This window comes from Corella eumyota, chromosome 7 (genome assembly GCF_963082875.1).
Source record: "Corella eumyota chromosome 7, kaCorEumy4.1, whole genome shotgun sequence".
Classification (NCBI taxonomy): domain Eukaryota; kingdom Metazoa; phylum Chordata; class Ascidiacea; order Phlebobranchia; family Corellidae; genus Corella; species Corella eumyota.
The window spans coordinates 5,211,907-5,233,735 of NC_137496.1; the positions used below are offsets into that span (position 1 = coordinate 5,211,907).

The following is a 21,829-nucleotide window of genomic DNA, read 5'->3' on the forward strand; positions in this document are numbered from 1 at the left end:
ACTTTTAAATTATTTTTAATTGGGTAGGCCGTATTTGAAAAATTTTAACAATTTAAGGTTATGTTGTTAATTTTGAAAATTTTTCAGTCACAAACGGAAATTTTTCAGTCACAAAAACACTTACAAGAAACAGATAGTTTAACTAAGTGTTACTGAAGCAAAGTTTACCTGTAAGAACATTAAGTTTTACTTAAAACTTAATTTAACCGACGATTGTATTGGGTATTGTATAAAAATAGTTCTAATCACTAAACGTCACATGAGTTAAGACCCATATGTATATTATACATCAATAAACTATAAACAGTAAATATTCTGGTTAACATCTTTTATGTTTTTTTTTTAATTGATAATTCCAAACAATTTTTATTATAACCTACAATATACGTAAGTACTTGTACCCCTGGCAACAAATATTAGTGTTTGCTGCCTTTCTTACTTTTAGTTTGTGCTTTACACTTGTAAAAATATACCCAAAATCATTTTTATAATATAACCAAAATAAAATTCTATATCGTTTGTATAGGCTTTATATATAAGCTAACTTTAACAATTTGACAATGTCGTAGTTAACAACGTTGAAGTGATTTTCTTTTAAACAAAACTAAGACTGTGTTTACAGCAAATTTGCTTCGATTACACTAAGTTGACCTGCCTCTTTCTTGCAAGTGTTTGTAAGCGTTTTTGGCTGGTAAACTTTCAAAATTAACAGCATACCCATAAATTGTTAAATTTTTTTTAAAGACGGCCTACCCAATTAAAAATATTTAAAAAGTAACAACTGTCTTATATAATATGGATAAATTTTGCTTTTCATGTTAAGTTTGTTTTCTGCAAAATTTTTTTTTAAAAAAGTACAACAAACGGCTCAGAGAGGGCAAAATAAGGTTATTTTCTTATGTCTGCCAGAATATGAACTTACGACGATGACGTTGTGCGTCACGTGACTCGCGAGCGAAGGGAATTTCCCTCTTTACAATATTTACCTTCAAATTCCGATATCTCAAAAACTGCTCGAGCAATTTTTAATATAATGGTATCCTCGTGTAAGTTGGAAAAATTCCAACATAATTAGAAAAGAAACTCTGCGACCGAACCACTTCTTTAACGAATTAGATGTTGTCTGCAAAACAATCGTCGGTGTTCAGTAAAGTCGCAAACTTGAAACAATAGGTCTTGTCTGACGACTACTAATTAGCAACAAGCATACTGCCTAATTTAAAACGTTATCAAACTTACAACTGTTTAATTAAACTATATTACACTAGAATGTAGTAATTTATACCTAATGTTTATTATTTATTGCACTTTATGTTAATAATTACACATTTACAAGTTGAAAGAACACATAAAAATTCGACACAAAACATAATTACACTACGGTCCTCCTAAATTCTTTCCTACGTTGAACGGAACGTTGTTTTGTTTAGTCGGACAACATGCGTGATCCGTTTTTTTTACAAAACAAGTAAAACGTAATACTTTGTTACTACTGAAGGAGACATTATGCTCGTAAAGTTAGTTCTAATACAACATTTCTAGTGCTTGTAAATAGTTGAGTATTGGTATCGGAAACAATTTGGCTTATATTAAAGGAAAGGGAATTCTCGTTCCCAGGTTAGGCTACACGCGTTGTTTGTGTAAGCGATATGTATTTAGATTTAAATGTACTAGGCCTTCATTAAAGTTTTGTTACATTCATGTGGTTAAAGAAAATGGCATGGGCCATATGTCGTCTGTGTTATATTTAAAGAATTTATATACGTAAGATTATCACATATAATATTAAAACTTTGTGGCAAAAAAAAAACATTTTTTTTGAAAATTTACGAAAGTTCAGAAAGAGGGTGTTAATAAAAAAAATTATAGCGTACGTTTTGATAGGGAAATTTTTTTATGTGGAATGCAGTATTAAATTAACATAACTAAGTTATTAAAATAGTCTAAGTTTTATTTTAAAGCGGTTAAGTAAACGGGTCTAAAAACAAAACTAGAGATTTGAGTTAACCCACCTTCGCATTTAAAACACTTCTTGTTTAACGGTGGCTTAGATAACAAAACTATATGCATAAAAGTTACACTGAATGTTAAAGGTCAAATCTTATGTGTGTGGGTTAGGCCAGTTAGTTAAGTTTTAGGCCGTGGCTTACAAAACTTTTAGAAATTAAGTAGGATTATATCTAAGAAAAATTTGAAACAACATTAACTGCTTTGCTTATCACGCATTGAAAATATCGTTTAAAATATTTTATAAAAATTAGTAATTGTGTTTTAAAGACATTGGAATTTTTTTTGGATAGTCTTTCAACGGCGTTAAAAATTATAATAGCCTCCTTTTTCTGTAAATAAAACCAAAAAAAATTTTATGTAAGCAATCAACAAAGTTGTTTGTTGGGCCTTGGTTTCAACACTACGAAATGAACAACAACGAATCTACAAGTGAATCATCTGAACAACAAGGTTTCCAAGTTCCTGGTAATCCTATGGAAGCATTCACTTCGGTAAACACATTAATGAAAATAACATAATTAATTTCTCAAATATTGCTATGTTATATACAGTATGGTAGACTTGTTTATGTTAAAAAAAAACACTTGCACAGCTCGGGGCTAATATATTTTTTGGTGTTTTTGAAGAATTTAAATACCAAAGAAGTAGAACAAGAACTAGCTTCTGAATTGACCGAAAGTCTTCAGGAACAAATAGAAAGGGTTCCACTAACAGAAACTGGTAATTACAATCTAATGACATATGTTTTTTTAATTAAATTTACAGCTTAAGTTAGACCTTAATTCACTTAGGCTGTTACTGTTAAGGACGTCATGTAAACCTCCATTTTCAAGTCTCATTTGAAGACAAACGGCAGTTCTCCAAAACTGAAGTTAATAACCAAACTTATGTTGCTGGCAATGCATTTAACTTAAGTGAATGTGAAATTACAAACCCAACTTTCGGATCAACTTCAAAAACTAATCAAGGTTAGTTGTTGTTTATTTGTAAAGTATGTAAACCCACTACGTTTAGTAAAGTGTAAATTGACTTAAAATAAAACAAAAATTGCATATAAAATAAACTATATTTTTAACCATTGATGTTGTTAATAAATTAAAAAATTGTATTTCTGAACAGACTTCGGTGGTGAATACAAAAAGCACGACAATTCTTTAGGAAAAGGTCAATTTGGAGTTGTTTACATGTAAGTATTGTTTGAAGTATTATAAAATAAGTAGGTCTAGATTAAAGGTAAGAATTCAAAGTTAATAAAACTTGCTATAAAACATCGGTTACGTACAAGCCTTTGTATATCTATTTAACAAGGCCTTGAACAAATATTTGATAGTCGTAAAGTTGTTTTTCCTTATTCAAAATATTTCTTGACGCTAAATTTCACCATTCAAAACAAAACCTCAGTTTTGTTAAATTCAATTTTAAACTCGTATCATTAAAACGAATACAAAAAGATATTCAATAAATACTTTAAATTTGCATATTTAACTTAAAAAATAACTCGTACGTATCACAAGGCCAGGTGAAGGTTTTTATCACTTAATTAATTCTGTCATTTAATTTATTACATGCGTTATTGAACCCAAAATTTGGCGTATTATAACGGCACATCAGCCTTGTTCTAGTGTAGGATCTAATACACTCCTACTATGGCTTAAACAATTATTAAACCCCAATAGAGTACGCTGTAAAGATAAGCATCGATAAGAAAGCCACACTTAATTAAAATACACAAAATAGTCGTGTTAAATCAAACTCGCTAACTTATTACCAAAACCTGCCCAAGGATTCAATCTACCAAATGTAATTTGTACAAGAGGTTTTTAATCAAAATTGAAACTACAGAAAATGCGAAATAAATGCGACACAAAAATATGACATGAAACACAAACTATAAAGTATATAATCAACAAATTAAGTATAAAAGCGAAAGTCTAATTGTGTGTTAAACCTTACTTCGGCCTTACTTATTTATGAGTTTTTACGTCCAGCGAACTGACCAAAAAGCTATATTGTCAGTTATTTAAAGCGAAATAAAATAGGAGAAAGCGCTTACAAACAATAAAGAAAATACAAAGTATTATCGATAAACAGAACAACAAGTGCGTCATAAATGACGATGGGGAGTGAAAAATCTCCCGCAGCTGGGATCAAGCCGAATGATTCAGCATGAAACGCCGAAGCTCACTAAAAGTGACCTCCCGCTAATAAATCATTTCAAATTTTTAATAAGATCGATAATGGACATAACATACCGGCCCCAAATGACAGAGTGTAATAACACGGGGGCATTTAACAACAAAAATGTTCATTATACGATAACAAAATACAAGAAATAAACACAATAACTATGCATTCGAAACTTCAACAAAAATACAAAGTATTCAGTTAACATTACGTATAACATATAATAACGATAAAACTAACGCTACATCTATAAGGTAGCAAGTGTGTCAGTTCATGCAATACAAGGCACACCTATCACAAAAATACGTTTTACAAAAATGATATGAAAGTGTAAAGAAGAAAAACTGTGAGGCATGCAGGCGTAAATACAAACACAAATAAAACATCGAAAATACAAATTTATGCGACCCCTTCTAAAAGGCAAATTTTGCGAATGGGTCGGGTTAAGGTAGCATATGCAGTGCGCACCTGGACACGGCGCACCATCCTGTTCTTGTCTTTAATGCACTTCTCGATAACCCCCTTCTGCCAGAGTCCTCTCTTCGCGTTCTCATTAACGATTAAAACCACGTCGCCAACCGTGAAATTCCTCATCGGTTGAAGCCATTTTTGTCGCAATTGTAACAAAGGCAAATACTCTTTGGTCCATCGGTCCCAAAATTGATCAGCAAGAAGTTAAACCAACCTCCACGATCGCCTGTAACCGTCTGCCTTGACAAACGTGTCTGGAGGCAGGTCATTGTCTATTGCTCCTTTTAGCAACATACTTGGCGTCAATGCCAATTCATCTTTGCAATCGTCGCTGAGTGGCACCAGAGGTCTGCTGTTTAAGATTTGTTCCACCTTAGCCATCAAGGTTAAAAGTGAAAAATCGTCAAGAATGGTTTCGCCCATTATTAGCCTCATGATTTTCCGAACGGATCGTATCATCCACTCCCAAACTCCGTCTTGGTGACTCGCAGCTGGCGGATTAAAACTCCAATCAATCTCGTTTTGTAGGAGCGCGTCGTGAATTTGCTTTTTATTCCATCTCCTGATGCCTTCTCGTAGCTCTCTCTCGGCCCCAACAAAGTTTGTGCCGTTATCGCTATAAATTCTTTTTGGACCCAAGTGGCGAGACGAGAATCGGCGGTAAGCATCAATAAAAGCACTTGTTTCTAAGGATTGGGCTACTTCGATGTGAATAGCCCGAGTAGCCATGCAAGTAAAAATGCAAGCATATCGTTTAACTTGACTTTTTCCACTTTTTGTGAGAATTGGCCCCATGTAGTCAACTCCCACACATGAAAATGGAGGATTATTTGAAGTGACCCTCGGCATCGGTAAAGTGGCCATAATTTGTTCCCCCACTTTAGCAGACCAAAATCGGCATTTTCTACAGCCTCGTAGAATCCTTCTGACAGTGGCTTGTCCGCGTAGAATCCAAAAACGTTCTCGAATGGCGGACAAGACATGAATTGTTCCCGAATGCCCATGCCTGTTATGATAGTTTGTCACAATAAGTTCAGTTACAACATGGTTAGATGGAAGAATCATCGGATGTTTGGTGATTAAAGGGACGGTTGAATTATGTAGCCTGCCACCAACGTACATAATGCCTTTAACTAAAACCGGGCTTAGCTTTCTTAAAGTGCTAAACTGTTTTGATTTATTTGGATGTTGCTTAGACTTGAATTGTAAAGGCTCGTCAAATGTTTGGTGGTCATAAAGTTGATTGATCACCTCGGAAAAAGATTGTCGTTGAACTGTCCGCACAATGGCAGCTGTTGCGCTATTTAGTTCTTTTAGCGATAAAAATTCAGGAATGGCGTATTCGTCGTTAGATTTAGCTTTTCGTTGAGACACCTTCCATAACAAAAAGGTGCGATATCGCAGAATCCAGGCGGTTGCTCGTTGTAGGTTTGTAAACGAAGAATAACGACGCCACAAACGAAGTAAGCTAAATTGATCACTGCAAACAACATTACACAAGGTCACTGACTTGACCTCAGGATCAGCGGTCAATAACGGCAAGATAGCAGGGCGAACCGGCCAATGTTCGACTGCCTTATAAAGAAAGGTTGGGCCTTTAAACCACAGGTCTGCCTTGTGCAGTTCATTAGGCATTAAGCCTCTTGATGCAATGTCAGCGGGATTTCGCTTTGTGTCAACATGCATCCACTGTTCTGGTTTCGAAAGCGAATGAATCATTTCTAATCGATTAGCGACAAAGGTTTGAAATCGCGTTGATGTGTTTGTAATGTATTGGAGAACGGTTGTAGAATCAGTCCATAAATAAACATTGTCAATTTTATATTCCAGTTCTCGACGTATAAGGTTGCTGAGTTTTACGGCTACCACGGCCGCCGTAAGTTCGAGTCGGGGTACGCTTACAGGCTTAAGGGGAGAAACTCGTGCCTTCCCCATTACAAAAGACAAATAAATATTACCATGCAAATCAATCATGCGTAAATAACTAACAGCACCGTAACCCACATTGCTAGCATCACTAAACGTGTGCAGCTCAATACAACAATAATCAACATTTACAGGCTTAAAACATCTGGGTATACTAATGTGCTCTAAGTCAACAAGAGTGTTAAGCCAATTATTCCAAGTGTTAATATGTTGTTCTGGAACCAGATCGTCCCAGCCCAACTGTGCAGAACATGCTTTCTGTAAAAGTTTGCGTGCGGGAAGAATAAATGGAGAAGAAAAACCCAATGGGTCATATACCTGACTTACCATCGATAGTATACCGCGTCTCGTGGACGATTTAGTTTGAACGTTTACTTTTACCTCGAAACAGTCTAAAGAGGTGTTCCAATACACACCAAGCGCTCGCTCGGTTGGCAGTTCGTGTAAGTCTAAATTTACCACCGAAGATGCCAAGTCACACGCTGGGATTGACGATAGTACGGACCTGTTATTACCAATGTATTTTGTTAAATGAAAGCCACCGCTTTTAAGAAGCGGTGAAATAGCAGATATAAGTTCTACAGTATCATCAACAGACTTACACGACTTTAACAAATCATCTACATAAAAGTTACGCTTAACAGTATTTACAACATTCTTATCTGCTTTTGTTGCGTTGTCGTCAGCAGTTTTCCTAAGCGCATATGACGCACAGCTTGGCGACGAAGTTGCACCGAAAATATGCACGTTCATCTGATAGTCAACTGGGGCTCGAGCAAGGTCATTATCGGACCACCACAAAAATCGCATGGCATCACGATCACATGGTCTCACAAAAACCTGATGGAACATGCCTTTAATATCTGCCACAAGGGCAATAGCCTCTTGGCAAAAGCGCAAAAGCACTCCCACCAGGCTGTTAGTAAGGTCAGGCCCCTGTAATAGAACATCATTTAACGAAACACCGCAGTGCTTCGCAGCACAATCAAACACTATACGAAACTTAGGCCCCGTACAGTGGTGTGGTATATACCACGTTATATCATTTACACAGTTCCTATTAGCCAATACAGTGGCATGTCCTAATTTTACATATTCATCAATTTTCTCCCTATATTGCCTAAAAATATCAGGGTTAGCAATAAACTTCTTCTTCAAAGATTGCAGCCTTTGAAGTGCCATTTTCCTATTCTTCGGAAGTTTGATATATTCCTCTTTCCATGGTAATCCGATTTCATAGTGTTCGCTGTTCCGCGAAACTGTTTTATCCATAATTTTCAACGCCCTTTTGTCGTTTAATGACATTTCGCTCCTTTGCTCACAATCAAGGTCATGAAAGTCGCTCGACAAGACATTTAAAATGTCGCTGCATGATGCTGATACTTGTTCAGGTTCATGCATAAAGTTAACATTTATTCGTTGCGATTGTTTCTTTATATTATGGTCTGAGCCAAATAATGTCCAGCCTAAGGCCGTGTGTAACCCGAAAGGCTGGCCCCTTTTGCCGTAACGCCATTCAGAAACCCTGAATGCATCGTGAACGTTGTTTCCCAGAAGTAGCTCCACTGATTTTGATTTAAGTTCAGGAAACTTCAGGTCACGCAGATGCGGATACATGTTTGCCACTTTTTCCGTAGAAATGCTGTCACTTACGTTGACAATATGGTCGAGTACCAAAAGTTTTTCGACATTAAACGATTCGGTTTCATTGATCCCCTTTACATATAACGAGTCAACTCGGCTCCCATGGCTTGTTACTGAATTTGCTGTGTAGAGCTCGATATGTTCATTTGTCTCCTTGAGACCCAATTTCTTTGCAAGGCTTGCAGTGCAAATACTTGTATCTGAACCGTCATCCAGAAAAGCGTAAGTTTCCACTAAATTACTTTGATTGTTGCCCCAAACTTTAACTGGTACAATCTTGAAACGTTTCACATTTTTTACGCTGTTGTGGGAAACCTCGTTGCATGCCACAATAGCTGACTCGCTTTGCGGCTCCGCACTAGCCTCGGCGTTACTTGACGGAATATTAATATGCAAGAGAGTATTATGTCTCTTGCCACAATCCCTACAGCCTTTGTCATATTTACAATCTCGGGATTGATGTCCTGCTCGAAGGCATTGAAAACATAAGCGTTTGTTTTTTACGTGCTCACGTCGATCTTGTGGGGTTTTTGATTTGAAAACTCCACATTGCCATAAAGGGTGGTGTTCACTGCAAGATGTGCACTTTTGCACAGGACCATTATATCTTCTTTTGTTGCTTTTCTTTTCAACAGAAGCGAATACACGACCAGGGCGGGTTGCCCTACCTCTAGCGGTGTATTGGGCAGTGGGCACCTTTGACCTGCAGGCGGTGTAAAGATCGACGTTGATGTTTCGCAATTTTTTTTACGAACAACATAACATCTTTAAATGTTGGTGTCTTGCCATGATCTTCCATGTCATTAGCGAATTCTTTGTAACTTTTCCAAGCATTTTCTGGAAATCTTCGTAAGACTTTGAAGATTGTGTCTTGACTGTTAAGGTCATATTCAAATCCACCTGCACTTAAAGTACAAGCACAAAAGTAAAGGTCGTCGGCAAATGTGTTCCAGCCGTCGGCATCAAACTCCTTTAGTTTTGGTGCATTCACTATTTTATTCATTGCAGCTTCTTTGAGTATATCAGGCTGATTGTACTTTTCATGCAGTCTTAGTCGTGCCTCACGGTATGCCTTTGTTCGGTCTGCGATGACGTCACAACCGCGAATCGCTTGTAGGGCCTCGCCAGTACAATATTTAAGTAAAAAACTTAAACTGGCACTGTTATCGTGTATTCTACGTTCAACAAATTCTTCAAAACGTCTTATAAACCCCAAGTATTGTAACACGTTGCCACTAAAACTATCCAATTCAATCTTTGGCGTGGCAAAATCAAAACTTGAAAATGGCGGCTGATGCTGCTGAACAGGTTGAGGTCGGTCATAAACACGATCCTCTTGGCCGGAAAGATAATCCTTCGGGTCCGCTAATACGGACGGCTTTGGTCGATGTGCCAATGCCGGTGAAACTGCAGTTGGTGCCGGCCCCGCTGCCTTTATTGAGCGAGGTGATTTGTCGCCTTCGTAGATCCGTAAATGCGACAATGATGTTTCATTAAAGTTCACTTCTGGTTCGGTAACAGGCTTTGCAGCATATTGTTTCAGCCTTAAAGGTAAAACTTCAGAGATGTCGGAGCCAAATTCGCTATCTTCGTATCTCTCAGCAAAACGAACCTTTTCTTGTGCATGAACAATTTGTTCTTGCATCTTCAGCTCTTCACGTTTTCTGTTCAGCTCTTTTGCTTTTTGCTGGGCCTCAAGTTCCTGACGCTGCGCTTCACGCTCTCTTTCTTGCAGTTGACGCTGCGCTTCAAGTTCGTCTTGAAGCTTGTCGATTTCGTGGTGCTTCTTCATAAACTCGGCTGTCGAGCGGACAACTTCCACATTTTCTTCGAGAGCTTCAACGCTTCGTCTGCTACGGTGCAAGCGACCAGATCTAATCGACCGTCCGGCAACAGAACCTGCTCTTGAAGAAGTTTTTCGGACACAGGTCTCCAAATATGCCTGGTACCGATTGTCAGCTACAACTATCCGCTGTTCTACTTCCTTCAATTTTGAAGTAGCGGAGGTTCTTACATCTCCCTCTGACTGGGAAATATAGTTCTTGCACGCGCCTACAACTCTTTCGTAGGCCGTATCAAAATCACCCTTTAACCTTGTGACTTCTTTACTATCAGAACACTCTGCTTCTATTTCTTTGCAAAGTTTGTTCTCACATCGGGTAAATGCCGATAGAGCATATGTACGCTCTTCCTTTGACCCCAAGGGTCCCGACTTAGTAACAGTTTTACTAGTCGAAGTGTCCACAGTGGTGGACGAAGTAACAACCATACCTTCTGTTGTTACGGCAGGAGAAGTGACGTTTCCTTCCTCCATATTTCACAAAAATTAATTAACAACTTAATTAACAAAACCCTATGTATATTATTAACCACACACACAAGTTATTGAATCTTATATTCAACAACTTTACAAAAGCTAACTATCACAAATTAGCACATAAAAAATACTTTTAACTACGCACAAGTAATACCTAACAACTTTCCAAATCTTACTAAGGTAAAACTCATAAATCTCGCAATGTAGGATCTAATACACTCCTACTATGGCTTAAACAATTATTAAACCCCAATAGAGTACGCTGTAAAGATAAGCATCGATAAGAAAGCCACACTTAATTAAAATACACAAAATAGTCGTGTTAAATCAAACTCGCTAACTTATTACCAAAACCTGCCCAAGGATTCAATCTACCAAATGTAATCTGTACAAGAGGTTTTTAATCAAAATTGAAACTACAGAAAATGCGAAATAAATGCGACACAAAAATATGACATGAAACACAAACTATAAAGTATATAATCAACAAATTAAGTATAAAAGCGAAAGTCTAATTGTGTGTTGAACCTTACTTCGGCCTTACTTATTTATGAGTTTTTACGTCCAGCGAACTGACCAAAAAGCTATATTGTCAGTTATTTAAAGCGAAATAAAATAGGAGAAAGCGCTTACAAACAATAAAGAAAATACAAAGCATTATCGATAAACAGAACAACCATTGCGTCATAAATGACGATGGGGAGTGAAAAATCTCCCGCAGCTGGGATCAAGCCGAATGATTCAGCATGAAACGCCGAAGCTCACTAAAAGTGACCTCCCGCTAATAAATCATTTCAAATTTTTAATAAGATCGATAATGGACATAACATCTAGTTTACTGTAATGCTGTTTTATTTTTATGCGTTTTGTAATTAGTAGTCTATATCTACACACCTACCTCTATCACTTGAATTGTCGTTTTTAGGCTTGAAATTGTATTGTCTGTGATACAAGCTTACGTTTGTTTGTAACTCTGAGCGATCATAAAATAAACTAACAATCAGTTTTTATAAAAAATAAACCAAAGTAAACGTTATAGTGTGGGTTAAATTGTTACTCGGTTATGTAAATTTAAAAGTTGTGTGTTTTTTGTGTTTTACCAGATATGAGGAAATCTCGACTGGGAAAAAATTTGCTGGAAAAGAAATCGACCCGGAAAGAGATGATGACTACTTGCGAGAAGTCAAAGTTATGCAAAATGCAGCGGAAAGTCACGAGAATATCGTTCATTACATAGGCTTTAAATCAGTCGTAAGTCAAAGTATTTACATTCTAAAATAGGCTGGGTATTACCAATGTTGAAACTACAACCGAAATTTAAATTTACAAAAGCTTTTATGCTACTTTATTTACTAAACATTGAAAATATTTCCATTTATTACAATAATTTTTATTAAAACTAATGTTTTAGGCTGACAGTAAAAAGAAGGTTCTTCTGATGACACTTTGTGATGGAACTATCCAACAAGTAAATATTTAACATATTTGTTTTTTATACAAAAAATCCGAAAGGGGTGATCACAATACCATGATTTGTTTTAAATCTTTCTTATAAGAAACATATCTATGGAAAAGATAAACATTATTATTGAAACCTCCATTTTTTAAATTGTCAGGTCAAAAATATATCAACAATACAAATTAAAACTTTTTATATTTAGTATGTAAAAAACGAGCCATTCCAGTCTGCTTTAAGCAGAGATTCAAACACAACAAAAATACCTGCAAGAGAATTTTTCAACGACTTAAGTCCGTTAGACTTGGTACAGCAAGCAGTAAAAGGAATTCAGTATCTTCACACAAAGTGCAAGCTCGGTATGCAAAATAAAACATTTGTAAAATTTTAAAATTTTTATTTCAGTTTAGATTTTTTTAAATAAATTTTAATTTTGGACAATTATTTTAGTTGCTATTTTTTGTAGTCCACAGAGATATAAAACCTTCAAAATTTCTTTTGCTTCGCACCAAAAACGAGTCCCGAGTAAAAGTGGCAGATTTTGGACAAAGCGTTGAACTAACAGATAGTGGAAGTTACTACAATTTCAGTAAACCAGGAGGTACACAATCATACCGAGCTCCTGAATACTACATAGATGAGAAAAAAATAGTGAGTTTGCATATTGAATTACAGCTAACCAAATTGAGGTTAACTAAATTGAAACGTTGAACTTTAAAAGTAATTGCTCGTTTTAACCTGTTCAATTTTATCTTAGAATTTATCATCTGACATATTCTCTCTTGGAATTGTTCTGTATCACGTGCTCTCCAATGGAGATCACCCGTACGGAAGTAAAACGTATGAGCATCCTTACAGAATCGGCCGTGGAAAGCCACCAACTCTTCTGCATTTTAAATTTGATAGCTTTTGTATGTATATTTTACTTTTGTTTGAGGATAGTTACAGTCTGTGTTTATAAGTTACCTATTTAAAGTTTCAACAACCGGTTTTGCATACTTTTGACATTTTGCTGATGCCTCATCATAAACCTAACGATTTTTTTAAGGAATTTAGATTATTTTCAAGAAATTGTGTGATACGTTATAGTTTTTGTTAAACATTTAGTAAACGAAGAGCAGAAGATTACAGCTTGTGATTTGATTCGAAATATGATTCTTTTTGAGCCTGAAGAAAGATTAAACATTGAGCAAGTAGCTTGTCATCCTTTTTTCTGGTCGGCAAAAAAGAAAATCGAATTTTACAAGGTTTGATTTTATAAATACATTTTTAATATTGCATTTAACCTATCTTAAGCTTTTTGTATTTTAATTTAAATTGACGTTTTTAAATATAAGATTCTTCGGCATAGAAAATATATTGATTGATACAGGAGTTGAGCGGTGTACTTGCAAAGCCTAAATGGGCACAACTCGCCGATGATGTTAATCATTTTAACACTAGACTTTTGTCCCATACAAATTCGAGTACAGCGAGGTTTGAAATATTGCTTAACGATCTACCAAAAGAAGTTGTAACTAACGCTACTTATCCTATCACCAAATGTGGAAATGTAAACGAACTCATAAAGGCCATCAGAAACAAGGTTAAGTTTGTTACTTTGTGCAAAACTTATTGAACTATCTGTTGTTCTAAGAGCATATCTGATGTTTAGTAAGTTTTGTTTATGCCATTGCATACAAGTAGGCAACTAAACGTCCAAATCAACATTTTTAGGCAGTGCATCTGCGTGATAACAACTACCCTGAAGCTGTCAACCGCACGCTGGGATATAACCCTAAACTAAATAAGGTAACTATAACAATTTGTATTAAACTAACTTCGGTAATTTACTAAGAACTATCATGTGGAATTAAAATTACTGTTTAGGTTGATTGGGATCAATTCTTAAATGTTTTTACTGGGAAACATCCCCAGCTTCTTGTACATTTGTATGAACTATTTAGACAAACAAACGAAGCACAAGATTTCTATACAAGGTTAGAGTTAAAATTTTAATGTAGTAAGAAAACTTTAACATTTTTTTGTATTTAACTTTTTTACTATAACTTTTTTTTTACTTTACTATATTTACTATTTGTTAAGTCCATTTATATGAAAACTGATTTATATTTTCTCATTAATTTTAAATACAATTTCACACTCGGTTGGACACCATTAGCCGCTATTGTGCACTTCTTTTTGGATCGCCTTATCGCCTAGTCACTTCAAGTTTTTCCCTTTTTTCCAGCGTTCTTAGTCACGTGATTTGTGTTTAGCCTTTTTTGTCTTTATTTGCATCGTAACTTGAAATAATTTGGGAATTCTACTTTTAGTACGTCATATATTTAGAATACGATTCGCCCTGTTCTAACAATTCATAAATGGTCTTTAGTTAGTTTTTTGTTAAAAGTAATATTGATTTGTAAGTGTTAAGCCAGTATTGTTTTTTGTTAATTGTTTTTCTTGTGTACTGAATATTGAATACATTGTAGAGTATTTCAATTGTTGTATCAGTCGAGTTAGACAGTTGCAATTCTGGGCCCATTATCGGTATTATTTTTATATTAACTGAGATCAATCTGTGATCAAGGGGCGTATTTTATTCTCCGATCAACCTATTGTTGGTCACGTGGGGTATAGTTAGACAAACCCTACATTTATTTATGAATTGTATGACATTTGGTCATATCATTGAGTTAGTAGAGTTAGTTAGATTTGTAGATTGTTTGACTTAAGATCAAGTTTGGATTTATAAATTGGGATATATAATTTCGAAAGGATTTTTTGGATTTACATATAAGAATGAATTTGGAACCAAGTACCAGCGGTCAAGCTTCGACATCGAAGCCTGTCGAAGAACCCAGTGTCGATCCGAAGTCTGCCCGAAAAAGTGCTTTGGCAAATCTTACTCGAATTGAAAACCAGCTCCTTAAAGAAATCAATGCTCAAAAGGAGGCAAAGCTGGTCACTGGATGCAAAGCAGTTTTCGACACCGCCTACGATAAATGTTTATCGGCGTGCAACGAATTCTTGGCTGTTCAAGCTGAAGTTGAAAAGCCAAAAGCACAGGCCAAAATTAATGAAGTTAAAAGCCGATATGCGACAATGAACGAAAGGTATCAAAGTTTTCTATCTTTGTGTGTAACCTCTGCTTCACCAACACATGGAGCTCCCTCAGTAATTGGGTCCCGCCATTCTGGATTAGTTAGCTCGCAAAGAAGCAGAGGTAGCGTCGAGGCGCTTAAAGTTCAAGCCGAACAAGTTCAAAAGGAAGCTGAATTAAGTCTTCGTCAGCTTGAAATTCAAAAGCAACAAGAAGAGGAAGAAGCAGAAGAAGAAGTCCGCGAGGCCGAAGCTAGGGCTCGTCGGAAAAAGCGCACTGCGGCCCTTAAAAGCATGGGCGCACAAATTGAGCTTGAAAAGGAAGTAACCAGGGCTCAATCCAAAGTTCTTGAAGCCGAAGCCGATTTAGAGGGTAGCGTTTTTGGGTCTGACGGATTCGTAGAAAGGCCATCAATTTCGCTTCGACAATTCGCTTCACCAGCTGCTTTGGGGATTGATCAAGCCATTAACAGCTTATCACCCAAACGGAGTGACCCGACCCCTATCTTAGTTACCCAAACGGGGCCGGTGTATGATTCCACGCCTATTGTCAAAGAAACCCAGCAAAGTGTGCCCCGTAGCCAATATTTGCCAAGCTACTTAGCGCAAGACGCCACCTTGCCAAGAATTACGATTGACAATTTTAATGGCGACATTTTAGAATATGATTCTTTCATCATGCAGTTTGATGAATTTATGGATTGTAAAATATCGGATGACGGCGCCAAATTGCAGTTTTTGTTAAAGTATTGCACTGGCGAGGCGTTTGAGGCAATTAAAGGTTGCAAAGTTATTCGTAACCGAACAGAGGCTTACAGAGAAGCGAGATCACGACTTGATGAAAAGTTTCGTGCCAGTGATCTTATCATGGAGGCGGCAATAGAAACCATACTAATTGGGCCTCCCATTTCTGAGTCAGATTCCGATGCTTGGAATAAATTGGCAGACAGCATGTACTACTGCAGCTGTACCTTAAATGCGGGAGGCTATGAGTCCGAATTAAACAGCCGTGAGACAATAAGCAAAATCTATCGACGATTGCCCGAACAAGTGCGGCGTGATTTTATAAAAATTTCAAAAGATAAAGAAAAAACCGGTAGGAAAACAACCTTCGATGATTTGTTACAGTTCGTAAGGGAGTTGGCCCGATCATCAAGGCATTACTACCAGCGCATTCATTTTGAGCAATGCAATAAAAAATTTTCCGACATGAAAGGGAGGCGATTTCAATCGAAATCAAATCGGCCTGCCAGCAAGAGCTTTAACGTGAAGGAGTTCGGCGCCATTATAAGTTCGGCGCCATTATCATTTGTATGCTGTCCTTTGTGTAGGAATGGACACCAGCTGTGGCGTTGCGAAATCTTTAAAAAGAAAACGTCGATCGATCGATAAATTTCGTGAAAAATAAAAGGTTGTGTTTCAATTGCTTAAGAGAAGGCCACATGAATAACAATTGTCCGACAACAATGGCCTGCAAAACATGTAGCAAAAAACATCACACTTTGCTTCATTACAACAAACCACAACCGAATGAAAACTTAAACGCACCTACAAATAATGAGAACGCCGAAGAAAGAGCTGTCACCGCCTGCGGTACACAGAAAAGTAAAAATGTGAAACGGTTCAAGGTGCTTCCAGTAAAGGTTTGGGGCAGCGACCCAAACAAAATCGTCCAAACTTATGCATTTTTGGACGACGGTTCCGACACAAGTATGTGTACTAAAACGTTAGCCAATCAATTGGGGCTTAACAAAATCGACCGCCATGTACAGCTATTTACAGCGAATTCACTTACCGAATATGATACCATTGTTGGAGGTATGCATATTCAAGGCATTAATGAAATCGAGTCATTTAATGTAGACGAGCTTATTGTTTTAAACGACCTGGTTGATGTAAGTGAAAGTATACCCACTAAAGATGTAGCAAACCGCTACGCGCATCTTAATGATCTCACGTTTCCGAGACTTAAGAACGCAAAAATTGAATTGCTTCTTGGTAACAATGTACATGAAGCCTTCAGGTTAAAGGAGCAACGTGTGGGTAAACCTGGTCAGCCATTTGGCCTGCATATAGCGCTTGGCTGGACATTATTTGGTTCTGACTACTCTAATAGGTCAGATAACAATGCACGAAAAATCAATTTTCTACATAGCCTAGATGGCATTGACGCTTCTTGTAGAATATTGGTCAACTCGTTTAATCAAGACTTTAAGGATTTAAACGACGTTCAACGCCACGAGGCCTCAATAGAGGATAAAAGGGCTTTGGGAATAATGAAATCGACCGTTGAAAAGGTTGACGGTCATTACCAAATTGGATTACCGTGGAAGGACGATCTTGCAAGACCGTCGAATAATCGGAAAATGGCTGAGCGAAGGCTTCAGTACTTAAAGAAGAAATTGCAAGCTAACCCTGAACTTTTTTCCAGGTATAGGGATAAGGTTACTGAATATGTAAATAGTGGCCATGCCACAATGATTTTAGATGGTGAAATTAGGAATTTAAGTAACTTTAAATATTATATACCTCACCATTTTACAGGGCCTAAATTTCGTATTGTTTTTGATTGTGCTGCTAAACATTTAGGCCTATCTCTTAATGACTATTTGTTACAGGGGCCTGATTTAACTAATAATCTGGTTGGCGTACTTTTGCGCTTTCGCCAGGAAAAAATCGCTTTAGTTGCAGATATAAAGGGCATGTTTCACCAGGTGTTCGTTGATCCCAATGATCGGGATGCCTTTAGGTTCTTGTGGTGGCCAGAAAACGACCTGTCGCGAACTCCGGTTGATTACCGCATGAACGTTCATATTTTTGGCGCGACGTCATCGCCGAGTTGCGCTGCATTTGCATTACGTAAGACAGCTGACGACAACCTGACTGGTGCGAACGAACAAACCCTGAGTACTGTAAGGCAAAATTTTTATGTTGATGATATGTTAAAATCGTGTAGTAGTGTAAATGAAGCCTTGCATTTGTTACGTGATATTCAACCGCTTCTTAAAAGCGGCGGCTTCCATTTAACTAAGTTTATTAGTAATGACAAAACTATACTTGCTTCTGTTCCTTCTGCAGAGTTGGCATCGTCAACGTTAAATCTTGATTTACATGAGTTGCCAACTAAACGAGCGTTAGGTGTTTATTGGGACACCGCCCTTGATTGTTTTAAGGTGAAGGTAAACGTTCAATTAAAACCTTCCACTAGACGTGGTATTCTTTCTATGGTAAGTCAGGTCTATGACCCATTGGGCTTTGCCCAACCATTCATTTTACCTGCACGTAAATTACTTCAGGAAGCATGCAATTCACAAGTAGGTTGGGACGATCTGTTACCCAACAGTCATATCACTAAATGGAATGCATGGTTACGTAATCTAACCCTTTTGGAGCGTATAAGCGTTTCCAGATGCCTTAAGTCTTCTTTAAGCATGTTAAAAAGTATTCAGCTGCACACGTTTTGTGATGCAAGCAGTATTGGCTATGGAGCCGTTAGTTATCTTCGTGTTGTTGATTTGCATGATGTGATTTTATGTTCTTTTGTTGAGGGCAAGTCTCGCGTTTCACCTTTGAAACCTGTAAGCACGCCGAGACTTGAGCTTACGGCAGCTGTTATTGCCGTAAAACTAAGCACGCTAATTCAGCAAGAGCTTGAGTATAAGCTGGGCGACATTTTCTACTGGACGGATTCGACGACGGTGCTTCAATACATTCTTAATACATCAACACGATTCCACACTTTCGTTGCCAATAGATTGGAATTTATTCACGGTCTTTCTAAGCCGTGTCAATGGAGACACGTTGACACCAAACGTAACCCGGCTGACATAGCATCTCGAGGTCTTATGCCAGACATAGTAGATAAGGCCGAAATTTGGTTTAATGGCCCGCAGTTTTTGGGTCAAGTTGTTAATGAATGGCCCGCTCGCCCACAAGTTTTGCCACCGCTTGCCAACGACGATCCTGAGTTGAAACAAGAACCAACAAAGTGCAATTTCACAAAAGAAATTAGCAGCACTGGCATTGAGCGCCTTTTTTCTCGCTATTCATCTTTTTCCCGATTACCACGCTGCGTGGCATGGCTTCTTCGTTATAAGCAATACCTGAGGTGGAAGGCTGAAACTCGAAATTTAGCAGCAAGTTCAACTTCGTTTAACACCAATTTTCTTAGTCGTCAGGAGATAGATGCTGCCACTACCGCTATTGTACATGCTGTTCAGCACGACGTTTTTCCCGAGGTTATTAAGTTGCTTTCTAGCCATGAGAACTTTCAGTCGCCTGTAGTAATGAGTAAAGGAGAACTTCGCAATTCAAAAGTTCTCAGCTCGTTGCAAAAGTTGTCACCCATTTTGGTCAATAATGTAATCTATGTTGGAGGAAGATTACAAAAGTCTTTGGTTGATAGGAATGCAAAGCATCAAATGATCTTGCCTTCAAACCACCCTGTCACTGCCCTCATTATTTCGTCTCATCACATACGTCAAGGTCATTCCGGAACCTTGCATGTGGTAGCCTCTATACAACGGCACTAATTTCGTCGGTGCCGAACGTGAATTGCGTATGGGTATAAGGAAATGGAATAAAAAACAAATGCATGATGCTATGTTGCAGAATGAAATATATTGGAGATTTAATCCCCCTGCTGCAAGCCATCAAGGCGGAGTATGGGAGCGTATAATAAGAACAGTTCAAAAAATTATACGTTCAATCACCGGTGAACGAGTTCTTGACGACTACGGCCTCTTGACGACTAAAGGATCTTGAATAACCGACCTTTAACCCCTATTAGTGATGATCCGCGAGACTTGGAAACGCTTTCTCCAAGTATGGTTTTAAAAGGAGCAATCGATATGTCATTGCCCCCTGGAGAATTTATAAAAGCGGATGGTTATAAAAAGTCATGGCGCCTGACCCAACTAGTCGTCGATCAATTCTGGACGCGATGGCTAAAAGAATATTTGCCGCTTTTGCAATTGCGACAAAAATGGCTTCGGCCCGTGAGAAATTTTGCTGTTGGTGACGTAGTGTTGATTGTGGATGACACAATTAAAAGAGGATACTGGCCGAAGGGAATTATAGAACAATGTGAAAGTGACTGTAACGGACTTGTACGACGCGTGCGTGTAAAAACCGCCACAACGGTCCTTTGGCGGGATATTAGAAAGCTGTGCCTTCTCGAAGCGCAGCAATAACTTAAAACGCCATTTTTCTTTCATTCATTATTGCATGTATCGTTATCATTTCACCTCATGTCACTCGTGTGAACTTTCGTATTTTCTTACCCTTTGATGTGTACGATTATCGTATATTATTATAATGTAATATTTTTTTTGACGATTATCTCACGTCATACTGTTTGCTGCATGCTCACAGTGTATATTGGTTTCGTTTTTGATATAATGTACTTTGTTTATTGTGAAATGACTTCGTATATTTTGTTGTGTACTCGGTCATTTGGGGCCGGAATGTTAAGTCCATTTATATGAAAACTGATTTATATTTTCTCATTAATTTTAAATACAATTTCACACTCGGTTGGACACCATTAGCCGCTATTGTGCACTTCTTTTTGGATCGCCTTATCGCCTGGTCATTTCAAGTTTTTCCCTTTTTTCCAGCGTTCTTAGTCACGTGATTTGTGTTTCGCCTTTTTTGTCTTTATTTGTATCGTAACTTGGAATAATTCGGGAATTCTACTTTTAGTACGTCATATATTTAGAATACGATTCGCCCTGTTCTAACAATTCATAAATGGTCTTTAGTTAGTTTTTTGTTAAAAGTAATATTGATTTGTAAGTGTTAAGCCAGTATTGTTTTTTGTTAATTGTTTTTCTTGTGTACTGAATATTGAATACATTGTAGAGTATTTCAATTGTTGTATCAGTCGAGTTACACAGTTGCAATTCTGGGCCCATTATCGGTATTATTTTTATATTAACTGAGATCAATCTGTGATCAAGGGGCGTATTTTATTCTCCGATCAACCTATTGTTGGTCACGTGGGGTATATTTAGACAAACCCTACACTATTAACTTTTTTACTATAATGTTTTTTAAAGCAATGAACCAACACAAAGAAATTTAAGAAATACCGAAACATTAGATTTATACAAAGGAGGTAGGTTTTTGATACATATTGTATCTCATTTAAACAGTAGAAAAATCATGTCTTAACAGGTAAATTATATAATTAAAAACTGTGAGTCTTAGCCAAGATAAACAGTGAAATGATACATTTTCGATTTTATCGATAAACTTAACTTTTCACAGAGCAAATCTCACACCGCGATTTTACATGTCCAAAGGTACGTGTTTACATATAAATATTTAATTAAATTTCTCATTAGGATCATTAAAAAACATATTTTATTAAATTTTTAGATTCCACTTTCAGTTGGGTTAGATCCCCCTCTACAATCATTTAACGGTAAGATTAAAAATAACTTCTTTACCAAGCATAGTTCTACTAAAATTTGTGGTTTTGTTTGTTTATAGATTGTACCAAGTTAGTTGCCATTGGTGGAAGGCTAACCCACGAAAGAGATGTGTTACTGTATGATACTATTACCAATCAATGGCAAAATGTTAAGGTAAATAGTTCAAAATTTATCTTTTTTAGTGTTAGTTTTTTTACTATCAGATAACAAAGATTTTTAATCAATGAATATTTCTTTGGCCTCAATTTAGTCTTGGGTTATCTTGGCGTTAAAAAAATTACTAACAAGATGATCCTTTAA

At 37.0% G+C, this 21,829-nt stretch overlaps 3 protein-coding genes across 3 annotated transcripts; 2 read left to right on the forward strand and 1 right to left on the reverse strand.

Moving 5' to 3' along the window:
* Positions 1-4,869: 4,869 nt before the first annotated feature.
* Positions 4,870-10,549, reverse strand: LOC145760157 (uncharacterized). Its single transcript, XM_082574036.1, has 2 exons — positions 8,991-10,549; positions 4,870-8,938 (listed from the first exon to the last, which is right to left on the reverse strand). The coding sequence occupies exons 1-2, from the start codon at positions 10,547-10,549 to the stop codon at positions 4,870-4,872; spliced, it is 5,628 nt and encodes a 1,875-aa protein (XP_082430162.1).
* Positions 10,550-11,369: 820 nt separating this feature from the next.
* LOC145760158 (serine/threonine-protein kinase/endoribonuclease IRE1-like) lies at positions 11,370-13,261 on the forward strand. The gene is made up of 7 exons (XM_082574037.1): positions 11,370-11,392; positions 11,656-11,803; positions 11,964-12,020; positions 12,214-12,367; positions 12,475-12,659; positions 12,766-12,919; positions 13,116-13,261. Exons 1-7 carry the CDS (start codon positions 11,370-11,372, stop codon positions 13,259-13,261), a joined length of 867 nt encoding a protein of 288 aa, XP_082430163.1.
* Positions 13,262-16,558: 3,297 nt separating this feature from the next.
* Positions 16,559-19,856, forward strand: LOC145760160 (uncharacterized). Its single transcript, XM_082574038.1, has 3 exons — positions 16,559-17,548; positions 17,711-19,600; positions 19,704-19,856. The coding sequence occupies exons 1-3, from the start codon at positions 16,559-16,561 to the stop codon at positions 19,854-19,856; spliced, it is 3,033 nt and encodes a 1,010-aa protein (XP_082430164.1).
* The last annotated feature ends 1,973 nt before the right edge of the window (positions 19,857-21,829 follow it).

What these genes read in the sequence shown, in the direction of transcription:
- LOC145760157 (XM_082574036.1), bottom strand. Translation starts at nt 10,549, where the DNA reads ATGGAGGAAGGAAACGTCACTTCTCCTGCCGTAACAACAGAAGGTATG. An exon ending in ACATTTAAAGATGTTATGTT is followed by an intron (nt 8,939 to 8,990) that starts GTTCGTAAAAAA and finishes CACCGCCTGCAG; the next exon opens with GTCAAAGGTGCCCACTGCCC.
- LOC145760160 (XM_082574038.1), top strand. Translation starts at nt 16,559, where the DNA reads ATGGCCTGCAAAACATGTAGCAAAAAACATCACACTTTGCTTCATTAC. An exon ending in GGGATAAGGTTACTGAATAT is followed by an intron (nt 17,549 to 17,710) that starts GTAAATAGTGGC and finishes TATTTGTTACAG; the next exon opens with GGGCCTGATTTAACTAATAA. An exon ending in ATTCCGGAACCTTGCATGTG is followed by an intron (nt 19,601 to 19,703) that starts GTAGCCTCTATA and finishes GCTATGTTGCAG; the next exon opens with AATGAAATATATTGGAGATT.
- LOC145760158 (XM_082574037.1), top strand. Translation starts at nt 11,370, where the DNA reads ATGGACATAACATCTAGTTTACT. An exon ending in GTGATGGAACTATCCAACAA is followed by an intron (nt 12,021 to 12,213) that starts GTAAATATTTAA and finishes TTTTATATTTAG; the next exon opens with TATGTAAAAAACGAGCCATT. An exon ending in TTTTAAATTTGATAGCTTTT is followed by an intron (nt 12,920 to 13,115) that starts GTATGTATATTT and finishes TTAAACATTTAG; the next exon opens with TAAACGAAGAGCAGAAGATT.